The sequence below is a fragment of the Helianthus annuus genome, chromosome 9 (genome assembly GCF_002127325.2).
Source record: "Helianthus annuus cultivar XRQ/B chromosome 9, HanXRQr2.0-SUNRISE, whole genome shotgun sequence".
Classification (NCBI taxonomy): Eukaryota; Viridiplantae; Streptophyta; class Magnoliopsida; order Asterales; family Asteraceae; genus Helianthus; species Helianthus annuus.
Window position 1 is genome coordinate 24,472,053 of NC_035441.2, and position 23,475 is coordinate 24,495,527.

Genomic DNA, 23,475 nt, shown 5'->3' on the forward strand with positions numbered 1-23,475 from the left:
AAAATCTTTTTGGTATTTTTAAAATTAAAAGACAACAATTTAAAATCCTTTGAGTGTTATCAAACGACATCACCGCTAATGTCGTGCTGATATGCACCAAACGACGAAACTGTTTAAAAGAAACACAATAAACGTTAAGCAGTAAATAAATAAATATATACAAACATTCTTTTTGCGAGTTTCGAGGGTAAGAGAATCATATCAGTGTACGGTCATGCCAAAACACTCTTGTTGTTCAGTTAGTTAATATTAAGATAAGCATCCTATAACAATTATCGGTATTGTTGTCCACTTAAGCTCAACCTATCAGATGTAATCATGGCGAGGGGATACGTTAAGGTATGATTTATACTTACCGACCGGTGTTCATCCACATCACGACACATTCCCGTATCAAGGTATGCACGAGAGTTCATCTTACCGGTGAGTATACCGATTATCATCTGTTTGACCGTATAAAATGTGAGATACTCACTTATTTTGATTTGAAAACAAGTCCTATGTGATATAATCACTTATTGATGAGGAACTTGATTTTCATATGCATGAGGGCACAGATGCAAGTCCGTGAACAGGTCAGTACTTCCGTACAGCAGAGAGACGAACTTGACACCCGGATAAATGTGATATTTTATCACTTATTTGATTTGGACATGTGATTGTTTATCACTTATTGAGGTCGAATGCAGTATGTAATATGTACACGTATGTATAGTATCATGGAAGATCTAGACTTGCGTCCCCGTTATTTTTCGGTAAAAGATACAACCATGATACCCAGATGATAAGCAGCATAAAGACCGAATATCTCAGAACCTCGGCAATCTATCAAACGAAATTTCGGTACTAAGACCATATGCCAATGAATGGTTCCCACCTGGTCTTCAGTCGATTAAGATTTATATCACCCTGCACACTTTAAAATGATTGTGAGCCTACCGATACATCTTATATAGAGCTGCTAATTGTTTTTCATTTAAGGTTTAAAGAGGTTTGGATAGACCACTGATGTACTATCATTTTCTCTTTTGCTCGCCAGGAAACTCATTTTTGTTTTTCTATTGATTTTGTGTTTTTGAAATTTTTCGATGTTTTTGGATTTTCAGATTTTTGGATTTACTCCCCCTAAAATCAATAAACTAAGAGAAATTTAAAAACACAAAGATATTTACAAAAATGATTTTCCGATGTTGGTTTTACTCTTGCTTGACCTTAATGCCATTTACCAATAATAAAAAGTCAAATCTTGATTTGTCAAATGCCTTGGTAAATAAGTCGGCATGTTGGTCATCGGTGTGGACCTTAACAACATCGATTAGCCTTTTCTCAAAGCAATCACGTATGAAGTGATATTTGATTTCGATGTGTTTGGTCTTTGAGTGCTGCACAGGATTTCTAGTGATATCTAAAGCAGCAGAATTATCAACGTAAATAGGAGTAGTTAGGAATTCAAAACCGTAGTCCCGCATTTGTTGTTGGATCCAAAGAACTTGGGAGCAACAACTTGAGGCAGCAATGTATTCAGCTTCGCATGTTGACGTAGCGACACACGTCTGCTTCTTGCACTGCCATGTGACTAGGCGATTTCCTAAGAACTGACATCCAGCCGTTGTGGATTTACCGTCGATTTTGCATCCGCCAAAATCAGAATCCCTGAAAGCTACCAATTCAAAGTTATTATCCCTAGGGTACCACAGACCGGTGTCAGGGTACGCCTTCAAATAACGAAAAATCCTTTTAACAGCTGCAAGATGTGAGGCCTTAGGGTTAACTTGATATCTGGCAAGCAGGCACGTTGGGTACATTATGTCTGGCCTTGATGCTGTGAGGTACATAAGAGATCCGATCATTGCGCGATAGTTTGAGGGGCTAACAACTTCTCCCTTCAAGTCAGGAGTAATTCCGTGATTTGTTGGCAATGGGGTACCAATGGGCGTTGCATCAGACATCTGGAACCGGCTCAAGATGTCACCAACATATTTAGTCTGATGGATGAATATCCCAGACTCTGTTTGTTGTACTTGTAGGCCCAAGAAGAAGGTCATTTCCCCCATAGCACTCATCTCGAATTTATCCTGCATAATGCGCTCGAATTCCCTACACAAGACATCATTAGTAGAACCAAAAATAATATCATCAACGTATACCTGTACCAGAAGAAGATCTCCATCTTGTTCTTTGATGAAGAGAGTACAGTCGATAAGACCTCTACGAAAACCGTTCTCCAGCAGATAGTGAGATAAGGTTGCATACCAAGCTCGCGGTGCTTGATGAAGACCATAAAGAGCTTTGTTGAGCAACCAAACCCGATCGGGATGGATAGGATCTTCAAAACCTGGAGGCTGTTCGACGTATACCTCTTCTTCAACCACACCATGTAAGAATGCACTTTTCACGTCCATCTGATAAACCTTGAATCCTTTGAAGGACGCATAGGCTAGAAAGATTCGAATTGCTTCGAGACGTGCCACTGGTGCATAGACTTCGTTGTAGTCGATCCCTTCAATCTGACGAAAACCTTGAACGACTAAACGTGCTTTGTTTCGGATAACAACTCCGCGGTCATCCTTTTTGCATTTAAACACCCAACGGGTACCAATCTTCTTATATCCAGCAGGTTTCTCTACGAGTTTCCAGACACCCAGCTTCTGGAATTGTTGCAGTTCTTCCTGCATTGCTTCAACCCAAGCATTATCTTTCAAGGCTTCTTTCCACGTTCTTGGTTCTTCCTGTGAGACATAACACGCGAAAGACCAATCGTTTTGTTGCCCGGATTCTCGAATAGCTGCATACAAGCCTGCATTGTTGTTGTTTCGCAACATGTTTCTTGTTTGAACGCCACTTTGCACATTTCCAATGATGTTTTGTTGAGGATGGGTATTATGAATCCTTGTTTCTGGATTATCTGGAACTGGAACATTTATACCCAGGTTGTTAAGATTAAGATCAACAACCAAATCAAGACCCAGAATTGACGAAGAGGATGATGCAGTGGCCTCAGCTGTTCTATGTGCATCCACTGGAGGAGTACCCTCTGAAGTACCATGAACTGCTGTTGTAGGAGCTTCCTGATCTGCATCTAGAAATTCATCATCCTCTGAAGATTCGTTCAATTCGTTTGCATCATGAAAATCCTCATTGTTGAGAGTATTATTGTTCACCGAAGAAGATGGTTCTTGATTAACAAGAATCGGACGAACCACCGGTGAAACTGTTGCATTGTCACTCTCGAAAAACATCCTAGCCGCAGCATTTTCTTCAACGGCTTCAACATTGATCGAATTGAAGAAGTCATCGTACTCAAACATCCAAGGTTGACCCGGATTTTTGACTGGCAAGGTGTGCCTTTGTACTCTGACCTCAGACCATTCCTCGACCCTTTTAGTCTCTAGATTCCAGACTCGTAAGTTAGGGGTGGCATACCCAAGAAAGTATCCATCAATTGCTTTTGCCCCAAACTTTCCATTAGGGTCGATGATTGTGCATGGAGCTCCAAACGGTTCTAGATAAGACAAATCTGGTTTCCGTTTTTGAAGAAGCTCAAAGCAGGTCTTGTTGTGCCTTTTGACTGTAAGAACTCTATTCAATGTGTAACATGCAGAGGCCACAGCTTCAGTCCAGAATGGAATGGGTAGCTGCGACTCTACCAACATTGTCCTAGCAGTCTCGATCAATGTGCGGTTCTTACGTTCAACGACACCATTCTGTTGAGGAGAATAAGCTGCACTAAACTCATGTAGAATACCCTTTGAAGTGCAGAACTCCGCCATGGAATGATTTTTAAATTCAGTACCATTGTCGCTACGTATCCGCCTAACCTTCAACTTATACAAATTCTCAATCTGAATGATCAAGTTTTTGATAATACCAAAGGTTTCACTCTTGTGTGCCATGAACGCAACCCAAGAAAATCTTGAATAATCATCAGTAACCACGAGGTAGTATTGATCACCCCGAATACTCTTGTGCTTGACAGGACCGAACAAATCCATGTGCAAGCGTTCAAGAGGAACTGCTACCGTGTTGATCTTCTTTGTAGGGTGCTTCTTCTTTGTTTGCTTTCCTTTCTGGCACGAAACACAGACGTCTTGAAGATGGAAATTTTTGAGGGGAACACCATTCACCAATTCATTTGAAACCAAATGATTCATCTTGCGTAGGTGAATGTGACCCATTCGTCTGTGCCAAGAGATAGTGTCTTTTTCTGTGGCTTTAGAAACGAAACAAGTTGCTTGTGCAGACGTAGTAATAGCTTGGCTCATGTCAAGGACGTACAAATCATTTATCCTTGGAGCCGACAAGAGAATCCATTCTTTTGGAATTTTGAAGCCGGGTTTCAGCACATAACATCCATTAGCATCAAAGTGTACTGAGAATTGCTTGTCACAAATTTGAGAAACACTAAGAAGATTGTGATCAAGTTGTTACACAAAGTTGATCTTGTCAAAGCTGACAATCCCGTTAGATATCATTCCTTCACCCGTTATATATCCACCTTTATCTCCAGCAAAAGCAACATAACCTCCTCTAATAGATTTAACGTCGTAGAGAAGCTTCATGTCGCCTGTCATGTGCCTGGATGCCCCACTATCAACAATCCAATGACTACTGATAGTTCCTCCTGAAGCACCCTGCACATGAACTCAAATGAATTAGTTGGAGATGGGGACCCAAGCCATTGTGGTCTTGGGTCTTCCATTTTCATCAATGACAATAACTTCTTGTCTTTGATGGTTGGTGAATTGTGATGGTCCCCCTGATTCAGTAACCGATTTTGGTTTCCAGGTCTGTTTTGTTTTACCAGTGTCTTTCTTTAAAGTTTTAACTTCTTGATTGTTTGAAGTTTTGGAATTTTCTGGTTTTACAGCAACAGATTGTTTTTGAACCACATCAGTTTTAATTGCTTTTTCAATCTTCTTGACCTGTTGGCGTTTCTGTTTCTTTTCCCTTTCTTTTACAAGTCGGGGATCTTGTTTTGTGGAAACAGATGGCTTACGGTCAGTCTTGCCACGGGGATCATCAACCTTTTCTTTTTGTTTATGAAGATATGGGCAATTTCGAATTATATGCCCAATGGTTCCACACTCAAAACATGATCTTCGTTCAACAAACCCCGAAGTATCATGTGATCGCTTAGCCGATGATGTTGAACTTTGTGAACCCGAGGTACTAGGCTTTGAACTGCTTGGTTCATTTCTTTTCTCGACAATAGTTTTCTTGACAAAATCTAAGTTAGATTGATTTTCAAACTTTTCAATTTTGTCTGTTCCCGTCGATTTCACAAAGTTAACATTTTTCTTCTTCTTTTGGTTCGGCTTCTTTTGGACTTGAGCCGGTGTTTTTCCTTTGGGCTTGGTGTGATTTTGCTGCTTTGGCACTGTTGGTAATTTCTTGTTGCCAAATTGTTTTCGAATTTCAGCCTTTGGAATAGGAGGACACTGTGTAACTGTAACACGTGGTCCTGTCTTTCCCAAAAACTTACTTGTCGAATTTTCAAAGACTTTGCAAATTAAGGATTGATTAACATTCTTAATGGGAAAATCTTTGTCTGAGTAAATTTTATCATCACCAACTAGAGTGTACAGCAAATTCACACTCTCCGGCTCTTCTGCAGATGAGGACTCAGTTGCAACAGTCTTAGCGGGTTGTACAGGGGGATCACATAGAATGTGATTCTCAAGAGGTATGTCCTCATTTTTGGCTACCGCATCAGACTTTGCTGGGACAGTATCATCAGATTCATCATTAGAAGAATCAGCATCCTCAATCACAACTGGAGGATCTTGATTCTGTTCAGCACTTACAAATGTATCTGCTGACACATCTGAATCTGAGGATACTTCCTTTTGGTATCCGAGTCCTGCAGCAAACTCCTTAACATCTAGAGGCACAGACGGTTCAAAGAACACCCTGTCCTCTTCATCAGGCATGGCATCATAATTATGTCTCACTGGTGGTGGACACTTCTTGTAGCCTATGCATGTGACATCTCTCTTTTCCTTCTGAACATCAATGATGTGATCTAACACATAGCTAGAGCTCAAATAACTGTCTAGCTTGAGTTGGATCGCATCACTTTCGGTTTTCACACAAGCCATCTCTTTTTGCATAATCTCAAGGCGAGATATATACAAATTAATATCAGTTTGTTTTCTTGAAACCATTTTAGTCAGTTCAGTTTTATCTTTCTTTAATGTTTCAATTACTGACTTAAATTCTTTTTCATGGTTTTCATAAAACATGTTGGCTTCTGTGCATTTGGAAAGGTCCACAGTCAATTTCTGATTGTGGAGGAAAGTCACATCATACTTTTCTTGCAAAGCGTCATGCTTACTTTGCAAGTCACTCAAATTCTCATTCACACTAGTATGTTTGTCTTGCAAGTCAAACAAACTAGCTTGTAAAGCATCATGTTTGCCTTGCAACTCAGACATACCTTTTTCCATTTCAGCACATCTAGCATGCAACCTAGTACATTCATCACAATTAACAGCAGTGGGTTCATCGACACATACCTGACTTGATGAACCGTCGACATTAGCCATAAAGGCTGAATGGAGAGAAGACGAAGAATAAGCAGCTTGATCCACCAGAATAGATCTTCTTTGAGTTTCTGCTGCAGCTTCCCCCAAAAGTTCATCAATGTCTGCATCAATTGCTGCATTTGATGTCTCACCCACATGATCATCACCAGAATTGGATGATTCTTCATCAACACTTCTGCTGTACCCAGAAGAGTCTTCATCTTCAGACGATTCACCACCACTGGCAGAAGATTCTCCACCACTGGTGTGAACTAACTTCTTCACAATCTGAGCAAAACATGCTGTTCCATCGGGAGCATCACCACCCAACTGGATTGACCAGTCACAACCTTCATCCACCTGAACCGCAAGTGCCCGGTTGGTTTGGTTGTTGACGGGTACCAATGTACGATCATTGTTTCTGTTTTGCTGGTTGCCTTGATTTCTGAAGGGGTTTTGATTCCCATGTTGAGCTGGCTTTGTGCACTCCCTTTTAAAGTGACCCCGTTCACCACAGTTGAAGCACTTAACAGCTTGTTTATCGAACCCATACTTGGTGTCTCTTTTACTTTCCAAGCTGGTTCTTCCAGTACTTTCCATCCAATCCTTTGCTCTTCTCACAGCACTCGCAAAGGCCCACTTGATGTCCATCAAGTCCATCTCCTCTTTATCAATCTGCCTGTAATCTTCTTGTGTCAGATTAATGTTGCCAATCTGACCTTCTATTAACCCACAGTACGCGCTCACTACAGTGTTAAGCAGCTCCATGTGTTCCTTAGCTACTTCTACACTGATTTTAGAGAAGCTTGACGTGTCAAGCTGTACGGTACCTATTTTTGATTGTTGACCAGCAGATGATGTTCCTCCATAACATGCACGTTGTGTTTGAGCAGGAGGAGGAGGAGGAGGTGGCTGTATTGGATTTCCATACATGTCTGTGGTAGGAGGTGGCTTTACAGGAACTTGCACCGGATTGCCATACATATCCGTGCTAGTGACAAACGCCGTTTGAAGTGGAGCATGTGGACCAGTTCTTGCAGACGAAGAATTGGAAGTTCCACAATATATCTCTGGATTTTGCGCCACTGGGACTCTTTTTGCCTTTAATGTTTCCTCCTGGTCCTTGTTTTCCAAAAGCTGCACGAAGTCGTTGATATTAGTGGTTCTCAACACTCCGTTGTACTTCAGGATTTCCAAGAAGCTACTCCATTGAGGAGACAAAGCATCAGCAAACTTCTTCACCACTTCAACTTGAGTTGTCGTTACACCATAACTGTCCAATTCCGTAAGCAAATGATAAAACCGGCTGGTCATATCTCCCAAGGACTCCTTATCCATACAAGTGAAACCATCAAATTCTTTCTTGAGCAGATCATGACGCATTTGACGTGTTGTTGCATTTCCTACTCCTCTGGTTTTCAACCCGTCCCACAACTTCTTTGTTGTCTTGAAGCTGACAAACTGGTGGTAGATGTCCCTGCTTAACGCCTGGGTGAGAATGGCGTATGCCTTCTTTTCCAGATCATAGGTTTTCTTTTTATCTTCTGGAAGATCGGCAAACGTAGCAGTATCTGAAGCAGCAACCTCTATGGCTTGATCGAAATCCGTAGTGAAACGTATCCACAATTCGGTATTTTGACCAAGAACATATGTTTTAAATCTCTCAACCCATCCTGAATATTCATTCAAATGCATCAACTTTGGAGGTCGATTCAAACTTCCTGTTTCGCTTTCGCTTAATAGAATACTTTGAATGCTCGGAGTTTGATTCGATACCAATGCCCATTGATTTCCCTGAGAAGATGTCGATACCGGAGACTCGGCCCATGAAGGAGATGACCTTGTATTCGTGTATTTTCCATCGTCTGGAGCCGGTGTACCCCACCATGAGGGAGTGACACCTGAACTTGTATATTTACCACTATCTGGTGCCGGATTCCACCAACTCGGATTCATGATTGATAAGCAAAATAAATGCTAAGTGAAAATTCCGAAAGATTACACAGTCGAAGGATCCTGGTCGAAAGATCTGAAATCACAGAAACTTGTTAACAATAAACTGATCACAATCGAAAGATCAACTATTGTTCGAAGGATCAATAGTACTCGAAAGATTACTGTTGAATCTCGAACAATGATTTCGAAAGATTCAAGAACTCGAAGGATTCTCCTTTGAAAGATCCTTATCTTTCGAGTTAAATCCTTATCTTTCGGACACTGTCTTTCGAATAGATTCCTTTATCGAAGGATATGTTTCAGACTTCGAAGGATGGGTCGAAGGATGATAATCTTTCGAGCCTTCCTTGATCGAAAGATGGTCGAAAGATGATCTTTCGATGTCGAAAGATATCTTTCGAGAGAGTCTGACACACTGACGCTGATGTGACAGGTTGGTGAAAAGGTGATGGGTAGGTAAGGTCAACTTTCGGCAAAGAGTATGGCAGGCTGACAACTTTCCCACCAACTAAGATTTTGAAAGATAATTTGCCCAAAAAGGAAACCTTATCCAGATCCGGTCACCGGAATTTTTGACCGGAGATATTGCCGGAATTTACCAAAACACTCAAAAACAAGTTTTTAAGTTACCCAACCCAATCTTGAACACTCCCGAAGGTTTAGAACGCGTTTTTATGTAAGAAAAACCAAGAAAAGCACTAAAAACGGAATCCAAACCAAGTGTCCCAACACACCAAAACTTGAACAAACCCGGTTTTAAACAAGGTAAAGAGCCTTGGCTCTGATACCACTTGTAGGTCCCTTGTCGGAGGATGACGAACCTCAAACCTTGTTATACTAACCCACTAGCGAGTGCGGAATCCAAGCTAGCAAGCGAACCGAGATTAAGCAAGTATAAACACAACACACAAGGGTTTACCGATTAACACCAATGTATTAATGCAAATGAAGGTTTCGGTTACAAGCACAATGTTTACAAATCTAACTTGTAAACTCTCAAAGTGTGTGTGTGTTTTCTGGACAGAATGCTCTCAAGCTCTCTCGAAAGTCTCTGTGTGAATCTGTCTAAGTCTCTCTAATGAACTCAACACACTGCATGGGTATTTATACCCAGCCCATGATGTCCAGTCCGAAGGATCCGATAGATGGTCCGAAGGATCATCTATCGATGACAAGTCAATCGAAGGATCAGCATGGACTTCGAAGGATCACCTTTCGAGGTCTAATCATTCGAAGCATATATTTCGATGAGATCGAAGGATCCACATCATCCTTCGATCTCTTATCCTTCGAGACAGAAACATCTTTCAACATTTACCAACTGTTGTCCAAGTCAAACCGGAGGATGGTTGACTTGGTCAACTTACAACACTAATCAGGACATCGTTTACATCGTGACCGAATACAGACAAAGTACAGACACAAGTGCACCAACAGTTTTCTCTTGCAGATAGTCCACTGTTATCAGATCTGGTCAAATGCCGTCAGTTAGTTGGGGCCCTTTAGTATGTCACTTTATCTAGACCTAACATCACTATTGCCATTAGCAATGTCTGCCAACACATGCATGCTCCTACCGAAAACCGTTGGTCAGTTGCCAAACGCATTCCCCGTCATCTCAAGGACACCATAAATCATGGCTTCCTCATTCGACATGACTCTAGTTCTCATATATAAGCCTTTACTGATGCTCACAGGCAAGGCTCTACAATGTGGGCCTCCTCGGATTCTGATGGGCAGGTTGTGTAGACGAACGTCGATCCACGAGGGGATATTCCATATACATGGGTTCCAACCTCATCTCTTACATTGCATGGAAACATAAAACCGTTTCCAAGTCCTCCATAAAGTCTTAATACAAATCCCCAACCAAGACATTGGTTGAACTCACATAGTTAGAAGCTCTGTTGAAAGAACTTGGATTAGATACAACATATGTTGCAACTCTTTGGTTTGATAATCTTGGTGCAATGTATTTATCCAAGAATCATGTCTTCCATGCCAGAACAAAGTATGTTTAAGTTGATTTTCACTTTCTACGAGAAAACGTTGCACAAGGAAAATTAAAGGTCCTATTCATATCTACAAAAGATCAAATTGTGGATATCTTTACAAAACCGCTATCCACTCATAGATATACATTTTTATGATTTAAGCTACATTTTGTTACCCGACCTTATCTTACGGGGGAATATCAGACACAATGTGTTTATGATTAGTTAGAGGTGTCATTATGTAGATACTAGAGGGTAGTTTATCTATATATGAGTATTATATATACCAATCCCTTGTAACCATTTTCTACACAACATTCAATACAACAATCACAATTAGACATATATAATGATGTTTTAGCTCATTTAAACCCTTATTTTTTATTCAATTGGAAGTGGATATTTAATTTGAGATTTTTCTCAATCGCCTCTTTTGGCAACATAAACTTTTAACATTATAGATCTATTAGTAGCTTAATATTGTAACCACAAAGAAAGTTACATGAATATAAAACTACTCGGCGAATGCTTTAATTTGTTATGGTTATTAGTAATAAAACTGCTTTTAGTCTACTAATTACGAATGATTGAAATTGTATTGGCCTTCACCCAGGTGTTAGCATAAGCATGGGTGTACTATTCCTTGTTGCAATCAGCTATGTGTTGTACAAAGTGATCAAAAAAGGAAAAGAAAAGAGGCAAAGAAAAAGGTTTTTTAAACGCAACGGCGGTTTACTTTTAAAACAACAAGAAGAGGCTGATCCATCTTTAGTTGATAAAACCATACATTTCACATCACGTGAGTTGCAAAAGGCCACTGACAACTTCAATGAAAACAGAATTCTTGGACGAGGAGGTCAAGGTACAGTCTATAAAGGGATGTTAGTGGATGGAAGGATTGTGGCAGTCAAGAAATCAAAAATAGTTGATGAAAGCCAGTTGGAGCAATTCATCAATGAGGTGGTCGTTCTATCTCAAATCAATCACAGGAACGTGGTCAAATTATTGGGATGTTGCCTAGAGACAAACGTTCCTCTCCTTGTTTCTGAGTTCATTCCAAATGGTACCTTGTATGACCGGCTTCACAACGAAATTGACGAGTTCCCAATGTCTTTGGACATGAGATTACAAATAGCTACTGAAGTTGCAGGAGCACTTGCTTACTTACATTCGGCAACTTCTATTCCAATATATCATAGAGACATTAAAACCACCAATATACTTTTAGATGACAAATATAGAGCCAAAGTGTCTGACTTTGGAACTTCAAGGTTTGTCTCACTAGATCAAACTCATGTGACTACCTTAGTCAAAGGTACGTTTGGCTACCTTGATCCTGAGTATTTCCAGTCTAGCCAGTTCACTGAAAAAAGTGATGTTTATAGTTTTGGAGTTGTTTTAGTTGAACTGTTAACCGGGGAAAGACCGATTTCTTTAACTAGGTTTGGTGAAAATAGAAGTTTGGCTACATACTTTATGTTAGCTATGGAAGAAGGGCGTGTTATGTCTATTTTTGATGCAATGGTGATTAAAGAGGGTACTAGGGATGAGCTTCTGATTCTAGCTAACTTAGCAATGCGATGCTTAAATCTGAATGGAAAGTATAGACCAACGATGAAAGAAGTTGCTATAGAGTTAGAAACTATACGAAAATCGGACATTCCCTCTACAGTTCTAACAAATACCTCTCATTCGGTTTACGAAGAGGAACTAGCAATCTTACGTTATGGTGAATCATCATCAACATTCTTGACTTTAAGTGATAGCTTTAGTCAGTGATGCAAAAATGTTTGTTAAATTTGATGTTTTCATATAGTTTCAAGATTGGTTATAGAATTAAGTTTAGGTTGTCACAAACAAGTTAGTTTTTTTTTATTATGTCATCATAATAATAATGTAACAACCCGACTTTCATTTGTCCCTATGCTTATTGTTTCTTTCGTAAATGCTTGTGAACTTGAAAGATGATTTTTAAAGCAAGATCTTGTGTTCTTGAAGTAACTAAGTTTATGTAAAACTAACTTTTGAAACTAAACTCCATGAAAAGTTTGTAAAAGATTCATCGAGACGCTTATTTATGAAATATTCAAGTATGTTAAGTATGGAACTTGGAAGATCCATAATGATAGATTGACTTTAAACATAAAGATCTTTTAAGAGAGCATAAGAATGGTTTTAGAACATGTTTTTCAAGGCTTTGAAACCCTAAAACTCATGGATGGTTTAGTTAATAAGTTAAAGTTTCATAAAAAGTTTGTTTAAAATTAACAAGAACACTTGTTTTTGAAAGATCCTTGTATGTAAAGTGTAGATCTAAAAGACTACACATTTTTTATCAAAAATCAAGTTCATCATAAGGTCTTACATTATAAAATTAGTGTATGTTATTGTGAAAATTGTTGTAAATTGTTTTGGTGATGAAAAGAAAATAAACACATGTTTTGAAAACATGGGAAACCTCCATTTTTATTATGGGAGACTATGTCAACATTTTTATAAAATTTTGACCCTTAGAAAAATATAAGTTTTGATGAAACTTATTCTTCAAAAATTCATCTAAAAATATTTATCAAGGTTTACTAATTTTTGTACAAAATTTCAAGCTAAGAAATAAGGATTTCTTCAAGTTAAAATCAATATTAAGTATGTATACTTTTAGGGAAAATATATATTTAGTGATCACCAACTTTTGTGCTAAGTGTATATTGTGTGTATTATATGTAGTACTGTATCTAAATACTCCCAAGGAGGATCACCAACAAAATACACATAAAAATACATAACAAATACCCAAGAATACTCATACAAAACAGCCCATGAAAGGGTATATGGACAAATACAAGAAAATATATTTAAATAAATATATTCCTTAACAAATTTTGGACTTGGACAAATAATGGACAATTTTGGACATAAATATATATTTCGACAAATATATATAATTATTACCAAGTAATGGGAATTATAAAAATATCGAAAAATGACAAAATAAATATATATATTTTACAAGCATAACAAAATATATATATTTCACCCAAGTCTTAAAAATATATTATTTTTAAGAAATATAATTCCGGAAAGTATTAAAAAATCAAAGTATCGACTTTTGACAAATAATGTAAATACACAAGTATTTACATAAAAACGCAAGTATACTTCCCTAAGTATACTTACATAAAAATAATAGTGAAAATACTATTTAACAAAATACTTATATTTATTTTTGGCAAATAATATAAGTAACATATTTTGGACAGGCTAAAAATATAGATTATTTTTAACACTTATTGATCTTCACATATTACATATACAAAAATATATTTTTGAAAGTAAAATATATATTTACAAGAGAACAATACAAATTCAAAATACAAGAACACGACGAACGGGCGAGACCCGACAAACAATGGCACGACCCTCACACATGATGAACATACACAGAACAAATACATAAACCAAAGACGCTTACGAGACAAACCCGATGAAGTTTACGACGCAAGATACGCAAAACTATGAGTTCATGTCCCCACTTTAAACTTTTACTTACTTTCTAAACTTGGGGAAAATACATGTACAATGGTATGTAGAACACAAAACTAAGGAATGACACATAGATCATGTGACGAATAGGGTACCATAGGCACCATTAATCAACGTATACATTTAGATCGGGGAATGAAAAGGTTAGATCTAATGGGTTTCAGGCAACCTCACTCTTGGCCTACTTCTACCAACGAGTGCTTTTGTGTCTCAGTCGATCTCGACAAAAATGCCTAGGTTTGGTGGCTTCCTAAGTCGTGACATATGTTAATGTCCTCGCGAAACACTAGCGATCTCGTATTCCTTACATTTACAGAGCACAGTTTACAGATACATTTTACAAATTACATACCATGTTTTCATACAAGTATACAAACATTCTATACAAAAACTGCGTGAATCCACACCAACTTATGTTGACGATTTTCCAAAACGTACATGTATTTCAGGTAACTAAGTGGATGTGTGCGCGGTCCCTTTTGCTCAAGGATGTCGTTTGTATTTCAAGTTATTATGTGTCGAGGCTCCAATGCCACTTTTGTAGGATTTGGTTGTTATATCCCACCTCCTACGGTGATATAATGATCAAAACCTTGATATTTGTTTTTGAATTGAAGTTGTAAACTTTTCAAACAATTATCTTATGACGTATTGTAGACTTAAAACTTAACTTTTGTTTTGGATATTAACTATCAAAGGGATTGTGGAGTTGTTTTACATTCATGTAACATGTTCACCTATTGTATGCAATGAGAACCTTTCAGGATCACACCTCGTGCTTCCGCCTTAGAAAGGGGGTGACAGATTGGTATCAGAGTTGCGGTTGTAGTAAACCAGGATTCCTTCTCGATTCTAGTCTACAATCCTTAGGATCCTCTCACGAAAACAATTTTTACAAAAGTTTTTTCATTGCATAAAACGTTCCGCGACATCCACTACATGAACTTTTTTCCAGAGAGTCAAGTAAGGACACTACGAAACTTAGGTTGCACAGAAATAACACTTATCTTTAACTAGGGATTACTTGCAACAATGTGTGTAACTATACATATATATATATATATATATAGGGGGCTGCTAGAATGAAAACCACCCCGAGTTGTAAGAACCGCGAGAACTACACCCCACGGAGCGCCGTTCGCCATGATTTTTTTTACAAGTAGATGTGTGTATTATAAACACAGCCGTAAAAAATAATGGCGAACGGCGCTTCGTGGGGTGTAGTTTTTTACACCACAAGTTTGGTGTTTTTAATTTTTTTTTCTTTTTTCTTTTTTTTTCACCAAACTTGTGGTGTAAAAAACTACACCCCACGGAGCGCCGTTCGCCATGATTTTTTACGGCTGTGTTTATAATATACACATCTACTTGTAAAAAAAATCATGGCGAACGGCGCTCCGTGGGGTGTAGTTCTCGCGGTTCTTACAACTCGAGGTGGTTTTCATTCTAGCGGCTCCCTATATATATATATATGTATATATGTATGTATGTATGTATGTATGTATGTATGTATATTAAGTAGAATTTATTAATATGTATATATATGGCGTAACATTTCTTTACAAGCTATCATGTCTTCCTCCATAAGTAGCGGGTGTCACACCCCAACCAATGGCGGAAACATCGGGATGAGACGAAGTGTGAAGATTGCTAGAGTCATCATAACGCTATTTGTGACAATATTTAATAAACCGATTTCATTTCATAATTCTTTTGTCAACATTACAAAGAAATCAAATAACATCAAGTTCAAAGGAAATACAATACAACATAATCAACATTGATACAACGATTAAACCTAAACGTCTATATGTGTATCTAGGCATCAATGCTACTTCATTTCATAGCATCATCGTCCTCAACCTGTAACATGTTTAAAATAAAGTTCAATGCAAAAGCAAAGGCGAGTATACAAGTTTGATACGTACATAGCAAAAGATAAGTTTGAACAATTCCTCATAGCAAGCATGTGATTCAAGATAAACATTTAAACATGGCATGTGTCTAACATATCAAACCAAGAAAACGCAATATGCTCATGACATAACCGATGATAAAGGGCGGGTCGTTAATCCTATAGCGCTATCGGTTTGGCTCGTACGAAGTTAATGATAAATTCAACACATAAGTTTCACCCAAGTTTAAAGTATCAAGCCATCACGTATACAAGCATGTTATAGGAACGTTCATGTGTTTAAGCAAAATGTTCATGTGTAAGTTTGTTGATAGATAAAACATGTTACACCCCAAAAGTGATAAAAGTAAAAGGGGGAATACGAGTATACTCACAAAGTTTGCATATGATTTCCGATTATCCAATGTGACAAAGTTGCCGAGGTTGGAAGGTTGAATGCGTAAGGGTTTAAGTTCAAGCATGTTTAGAGTCGAGATTTGGAATGAAAGTGACATGAAAATATTATATCAAAATATTCATCTTCACACATAACACTTGTATGACACTTGGTAACCTCATGGGTTATAATGATTTTATGAGTTGAACACCCATAAGAATCATAACAAGGTTTAGGTCCTTAGATGATAACCTACTACTTTGACAAATGAATATGATTTCAACATCAAAGATTCGAGTGTACATAGATAGTATGTAGGTCGTATATTATACACATATTATTAAGTCCAAATGTTCAAGTATTCAAGTATTCAAGTAAGAGGTAGAAGATTACATCTTCATTTAGGTACCTCAAGTTGAGTCATGGGTGTCATGGATGGGGTAGGAAGACAAGGCTTCCATTTAGGTACCCCTTTGATGTTCACCACTACACTTGATGTAAAAACAACCAAGGAGGGTCATGAACTAAGGTCTTTACATGTATGTAAAGTAAACTAACTAATAGAAATCATCAAATCATGTGAGGATTGTATGTTTGGACAACCCAAGTTGTTCCATAATCACTCATGTATCAAAGACTATGTTTGACATGATTTGTGGGTTGAAACCCTAGACAAAACACCAAGTTTATGAGGTTTAATCCTCTGATTTCAAATGTCTCAACCTTGTTTTTAAGCTTAACCAACCATGGGATAAGTTGTAAGCATTAGGACATAGGCATGAGATGTGTTAGACACAAGTTGCATAGGTTTAAACAAGTTTTGAAGAACATAAAAATCAAACAGAAAGTTTATAGACTATTTCGGGGCATTTCCAGGTCTGATTTCTCCAAGGAGAAGTCTAGGAATCGAACCCCATGATTATCCAAGCAAGTAGGAAAAAGAATCAAGTGAAAAACATGGTATGTATCTTGTATTGAACGTTGGTATACTTTGTATGAAAAACATGGTATGTATCTTGTATAAATCAAGTATTTCTGTATGTATCAAGTTGTTAATGGGTTGCAAGGCCATTAACATGTGACACGACATAGGAAGCAACCCAAACCATAGGCATTTTTCTAGTTGCGATTCACGACTGAGACACAAAAGCACTACTCGGTACTAGTTTTCACCAAGAGTGTGGCTACCCGAAAACCCATTAGATCTAACCTTTTGTTCTGCGGTCTTAGTATGTACACGATTACTGATGCTTATGGTACCCTATTCGTGACACGATTTCTCCTATCATTCCTCAATTCTTGTATCCATCATACCATTTGTAAACATTGTAACATTTGTAACATGTATTTCACCCCCGAAGTTATAAAACTGAAAACAGTTAAAAGAAAAGGGGGAGCATGAACTCACAACTTTGCGTTCCTTGCGCCGTAAACTTCACCGGTTTTTGCTTATCTAGCGTCGTGACCTAAACGTGTTTTATTAACGTTAGTCACTAGACTTGTATTGCACAAGTACAAGTCACTATCTTTTGTATATGTTTTCTTATGTTAAAAATAATTTATATTTTTAACTGTGTATCTTACTTATATTATTTTCTCAAAAATAAATATAAGTATCTTGTATTTTTCACCCGAATTATGTATCTTGTCCAAGTTATTTATTCTATCAAGTAATATATTTTCATAAATATATTTTCTTGTATTTGTCTAAGCATGTTGTATATGTATTTTTGGTATTTTCACTCCTTAGGAGTATTTAGTGTATTTTCACGTCCTAATACACTATCACATGTAATACATACTACATACACTTAGCACAAAATTTGGTGATCAATAAATATATATATTTTTCTCAAAAATATACATACTTAATATCAATTTTAATCTTGAAGAAATCATCATTTCTTAACACAAAAATTAGGGAAACATTGGTAAAAAAATTTAGATACATTTTTAGGGAATAAGTTTCTCAAAAACTTATATTTTTTTTTCTAAGTGTCAAAATTTATAAAAATTTGACATAGTTTCCCCTAAAAATGGAGTTTCCCATGTTTCCAAAACATGCGTTTATTTTCTTTTAAATCATCAGCAACATCAACAACACAATCAAGTCTTACCATAAGCCTAGATCATGTAAATCACACTACATCATGAACTTGAGGTTCTTGTAAAAACTTGTAGTAACTTACCATGTTATTTAGTAGGTTTAGTTACCCTTAAAAAAACATGGTTGTTTGTTTGTAAACCTCATTCTTGAAGGAGTTAGTCATTTACAACTTTTAAATTGATTTTTCTAAAAATATTTCTTTTGTATTTTTCTTGTTTCATAAGTGTTTATACACTTGTTTTTCTACTAAAAATAGTGTAGGTTTGAGTAAAAGTCATGATCTTTCAAAAATCGTCTTTTGAACTTGGTTTGTTTGGAAACATCATTTGTAAATCTCGGATTCATAAGGTCATCAACTCACTTTGTTTACTTATATTTCAAGAAATCATCTTATTATCAAGTTCATATCTTTATTAGAAGATGATTATTTTATGTAGAGACATAATCATCTCCTAACTTGTTAAATCATGTTTTTAATCCTAATCTAACAAGTTTAATATTATGATCAACATCATATTATCAAGAAATCAACAAGCAATCATCAACATATTTAAAACAACATCATTCTAACAATATTACATCATGTTTCATCAATTTTTCATCTTATGTAAAGCTTTATGTTCATGATTTATGTGTATGTTCATTAGTGTTCTTGAGTTAATCATTATACAACAACTCTTAACCACTAAAATCGCACTATAATAAAGTGAAGAAAAGGTTGAAGATGATGTTTTTGAAGTTACAGAGAAGAAGAAAGAAGATTGAATAAAATTGATTAAAATACCCTTCATCTTTATTTTAAATTTTTGCACGTGTCATACTCATGTTGCTTCCTATCCTTCCTAGCCAAAATAAACTTTCTATTTGATCTTCACTTGAGATTATATAAAATAAATGGCATAAGTCTTATGTAGAAAATATCCACAATATTGCAAGGGTCGATTTTTCCACGAAAGGCAGTGGACTCGTGGGTCTCCGGTGTATTTATCTCGAATCAAACATACATTCATACATACCCACCATTACAAATAAAAACAACTCCCTTGCAGTTTGGTGTATAATCCTTTTTTCCTTACGGATATGAAGTTTTTTCAATTATGCCTGCACTTACTCACTTTCCTTTTAGTAACAGCAACAGCACCCGCGATTGCAAAGTACGCCAAGAGAGGGTGCAATGGTAAGTGCGGGAGAGTTAGGATTCCATACCCTTTTGGAATCGGTGCTGGATGTTCTTTCAATAAATGGTACATCATTGGTTGCAACAACTCGAAGCCATATCTACCTGCACTCAGCAACCTGGAAGTCTTGGGTATAAACTTGAGAAATCAAACAGTCACTGTTAATGCGCCAAAGACCTCTGATTGCGGAAACCTAGTTCAGAGTAGCAGTCAGACCACCAGCTTCGATCTCGGTGAGAGCCCCTTCTGGTTTTCCAAATCACACAATAAATTTGTTTTCGAGGGGTGTGGAACTGCTGCTATGATGGATGGTGGGAGCGTGGTCACAGGGTGTTCAACGGCTTGTCCTGGTGTTACATTTAGCGATAGAAACAACTGTTTTGGAATCGGTTGTTGCAAAACTGCAATACCTTATTATGTCAAGTCGTACAGCATTAACTTGACAGGCTTGGAAAGGCAAGGGGACGATGGGGGTTGTGGTTCTGCCTTCTTGGTGGATGAAACTCTATATAACCAAGGAAGGTTTTCTGACCCATATATTTTCAAGAATACGTCAGTTATTCCAACGTCACTTCTGTGGACTCTAACAGACTCTAATAAGTTAACTTGTTGTGATAACCGTACCCCAGTAAGGCGCAGAGTGGATGTGTTCAATGATACTCCAGTGGATACATGGAAATGCGGCAACTACTATACAGCGTCATCAGAAGATAGCCCTTATTTAATAGATGGATGCAGGGACTCTGGTATGCAATAATTCAATATACAACATCAAAAAAAGAATTTACAACGTCAAATAGTTTATTTCTTCTCTTAAAATCACTTTTATTATATTTTTTACATGCGAATAATTATCGTCGTGCTTGCGGGTGGGTTACCGGGTTTTACACGGAATTGGTGGTGGACGACTCGGGTACTCTCAGAGTACTCCGTTTGTCTAGTGGGTGCCCCGAGAATACTCGGGATTGATTTGTTGACCGTTCAAAAAAAAATATATTTTTTTACACATGTGTAAATGGCAAACTTACATATGTGTAAATTTTTCTTATTTACGAATTCACGTAAATTTAAATGTGTAAATCCAATTTCTAACATTGTATTGGAGTAATAATGATAATTGTAAAAAGAAATTTTGAAATTCAATTGTTTTTTACCAAATTCTTGTGGTTTTTTCGTTCGTTCTCATGGTTCTCGCAATATTTAGCGTTCCCATTTAAGTCATCCCCCCCCCCACACACACACACACACACATATATATATATATAGGTAGAGGATCCTGTAAAAAGTGCTCAAAGTGTGAGAAGTGTAAGAAGTGTATTATAACACTATATATAATACTATATAACACCATATAAACACCGTATAATAATATGTAACAACATATAATACTATATAACACTATGTAACACTATATATCATTATATAACAAATATAACACTATACATCTATCATAGACATGTTATCAGACAACCTATAGTGTTATATTTGTTATATAATGATATATAGTGTTACATAGTGTTATATGGTATTATATGGTGTTACATATTGTTATACGGTGTTTATATGGTGTTATATAGTATTATATATAGTGTTATAATACACTTCTTACACTTCTCACACTTTAGGCCCTTTTTACAATATCCTTACCCTATATATATATATATATATATATATATATATATATATATATATATATATCTTTTTATAATTTTGGTATGTATTTCAGTGTAAAGTATGTATTTGTTTATTTTGCTATTTAAGATTTTTAATTTGAGTTTTAAATTTGATAAACATGTAACATAGCCCGTTGCTAACACTATTTTAATTTGAGTTTCAAATTTGATAAACACTAGTTTAAAACCACGTGTATTACATGGGTTGAATAAATGTAAATTCATATAATAAAATAATATATCTTTAAAAAACCATGTGTATTACACGAATTGAATAATTATAATTTTATATATTAATTAAATGATAATAAAGTTATTATTTAAGAATCCCATGTACAGGTTGAATAAATATACTTTTATATATTAAATAATAAAAAAGTTATATATTTAAAAACCCCGTGTATTACACGGATATAATAAATGTAGTTTTGTATATTAAATAATAAATCTTTAAAAAAACCTTGTATATTACATAGGTTGAATAAATCTATTTTCATATATCAGATAATATTAAAAGTTATATACAATTCGATTTATAAATTAAGTAATAAAATCGGTATAATATTTTTTTAATTAATGAAAATAAAAAAAATATACTAATACAAAGTTTGGTTTTCATGATACATAATTTGGTTTATTTAAATACTATCTTAAATTTAAGGATAATATTTTATTAGAAAAGTGTAAGAATTCAAAATAGAGAAACCAAATTTTTAAAAATCTTTGGGGATTAGTGACTGATTTTTAATGATGGCCTACATAATAAAAAAAATAAAAGAAAAAAAATATGAAATCATCTTGGCTAATTACGGATGTATTTTCATATGTATAATATTAAACCTTTATCTTGAATCAAAATGATTGATAAGTATCATGTTTATTTGAATTTGATAAATTAAATAAGGAAAATAGGGAAAAAATATTTTAGATGAGAAAACAAAAAATAAATAGCTCCAATGAATGACACATGTCTTTCGTAGGTTTCTTTTATTATACAGTACTAGCGGTAAAACCCGTGTGAAAACACGGGTGGCTTTTAGAAAACCATGCATAACACATTTTTATAGAAAGTAAAAAAAATAATTAGTGCAGACTTACAAAATTGATATAAACTAATGGTCAATAGGTTTAGTCAACAGGAATTCCATTATGTTGATAACCAAATCACTGTTGTCTATCGACTGTTAAAAACCTCTGTTGCTTTCCAACAGACTTTGCTAAAAACTGTCAACCATTATCTCCAATGAATGACACGTGTCCTTCGTAGGTTTTTTTTTATTATATAGTATAGATAGATGTTATTATATTCCAATATTAAGTTATTTCAAGCTTACCATTAACTCTTATTCCTTCCGATAGCAATTCCAAAATACGCCAAGACAGGATGCAAAGATAAGTGTGGGAATGTGACGATCCCATACCCTTTTGGAATTGGTGCGGATTGCTCTGTCAATAAATGGTACATAGTTGATTGCAACTCCTCCACGCCATATCTACCAGCACTCAACCACCTGGAACTCTTGGATGTAAACTTGGAAGAACAGATAGTCAATGTTAGTGCATCTTGGATCCCTTATTGCCAAAGCCCAGTTCGAAATAGCAGTGAGATTATGGGCGTTGAATTTGGTAGTAGCCCCTTCTGGTTTTCCAAATCACACAATAAATTTGTTTTTGAGGGGTGTGGTACTGCCTCTATGCATATGGATAACGGGAGTATAATCACAGGGTGTTCATCGACTTGCCGCCACGATACACTTGGTGATAGAAACAACTGTTTTGGAAATGGTTGTTGCCAAACTGCAATTCCTCATTATCTCAAGTCATACAACATTAATCTCACCGGCTTGATAGAGGAAAAAGGTTGTCGGTCTGCCTTTTTGGTGGAAGATGAAACTTCATATGAGAAATCTGACGAAGGAAGGTTTTCTAACCCGTCTATTGTAAGGAGGAAAACATCTGTTATTGTCATGTCACTTATGTGGACGCTAAAAGATTCCGATCAAGTAACTTGTTGTTATAACTACCCCTATGAAAGAATCTTAATGGATATGTTTAATGGTACGACAGTGGATACACTGATATGCTACAATGAATGGTCTACAGAAGGAACCCCCTATTTAGTAGATGGATGCAAGTTCGATAATGGTAAGTATTTATTGTTTGTTATTCATGGTAAGTTCTTTTATATGTTTGTTTTGTGACATGGAACTTC

General features: G+C 36.3%; 2 protein-coding genes across 2 annotated transcripts in view; both read left to right on the forward strand.

Moving 5' to 3' along the window:
- The window catches only part of LOC110877291 (wall-associated receptor kinase-like 8), a 59,276-nt gene extending 46,937 nt beyond the window's left edge, over positions 1 to 12,339 (forward strand). Inside the window, exon 4 of the mRNA XM_022125445.2 lies at positions 11,088 to 12,339. Coding sequence (XP_021981137.2) covers positions 11,088 to 12,253 — 1,166 coding nt within the window. The 3' untranslated portion in view covers positions 12,254 to 12,339. The remainder of the gene's footprint in view (positions 1 to 11,087) is intronic.
- Positions 12,340 to 19,353: 7,014 nt separating this feature from the next.
- The window catches only part of LOC110877292 (wall-associated receptor kinase-like 8), a 47,013-nt gene continuing 42,891 nt past the window's right edge, over positions 19,354 to 23,475 (forward strand). The window contains exons 1-2 of the mRNA XM_022125447.2: positions 19,354 to 20,336; positions 22,623 to 23,408. Coding sequence (XP_021981139.2) covers positions 19,493 to 20,336; positions 22,623 to 23,408 — 1,630 coding nt within the window. The 5' untranslated portion in view covers positions 19,354 to 19,492. The remainder of the gene's footprint in view (positions 20,337 to 22,622; positions 23,409 to 23,475) is intronic.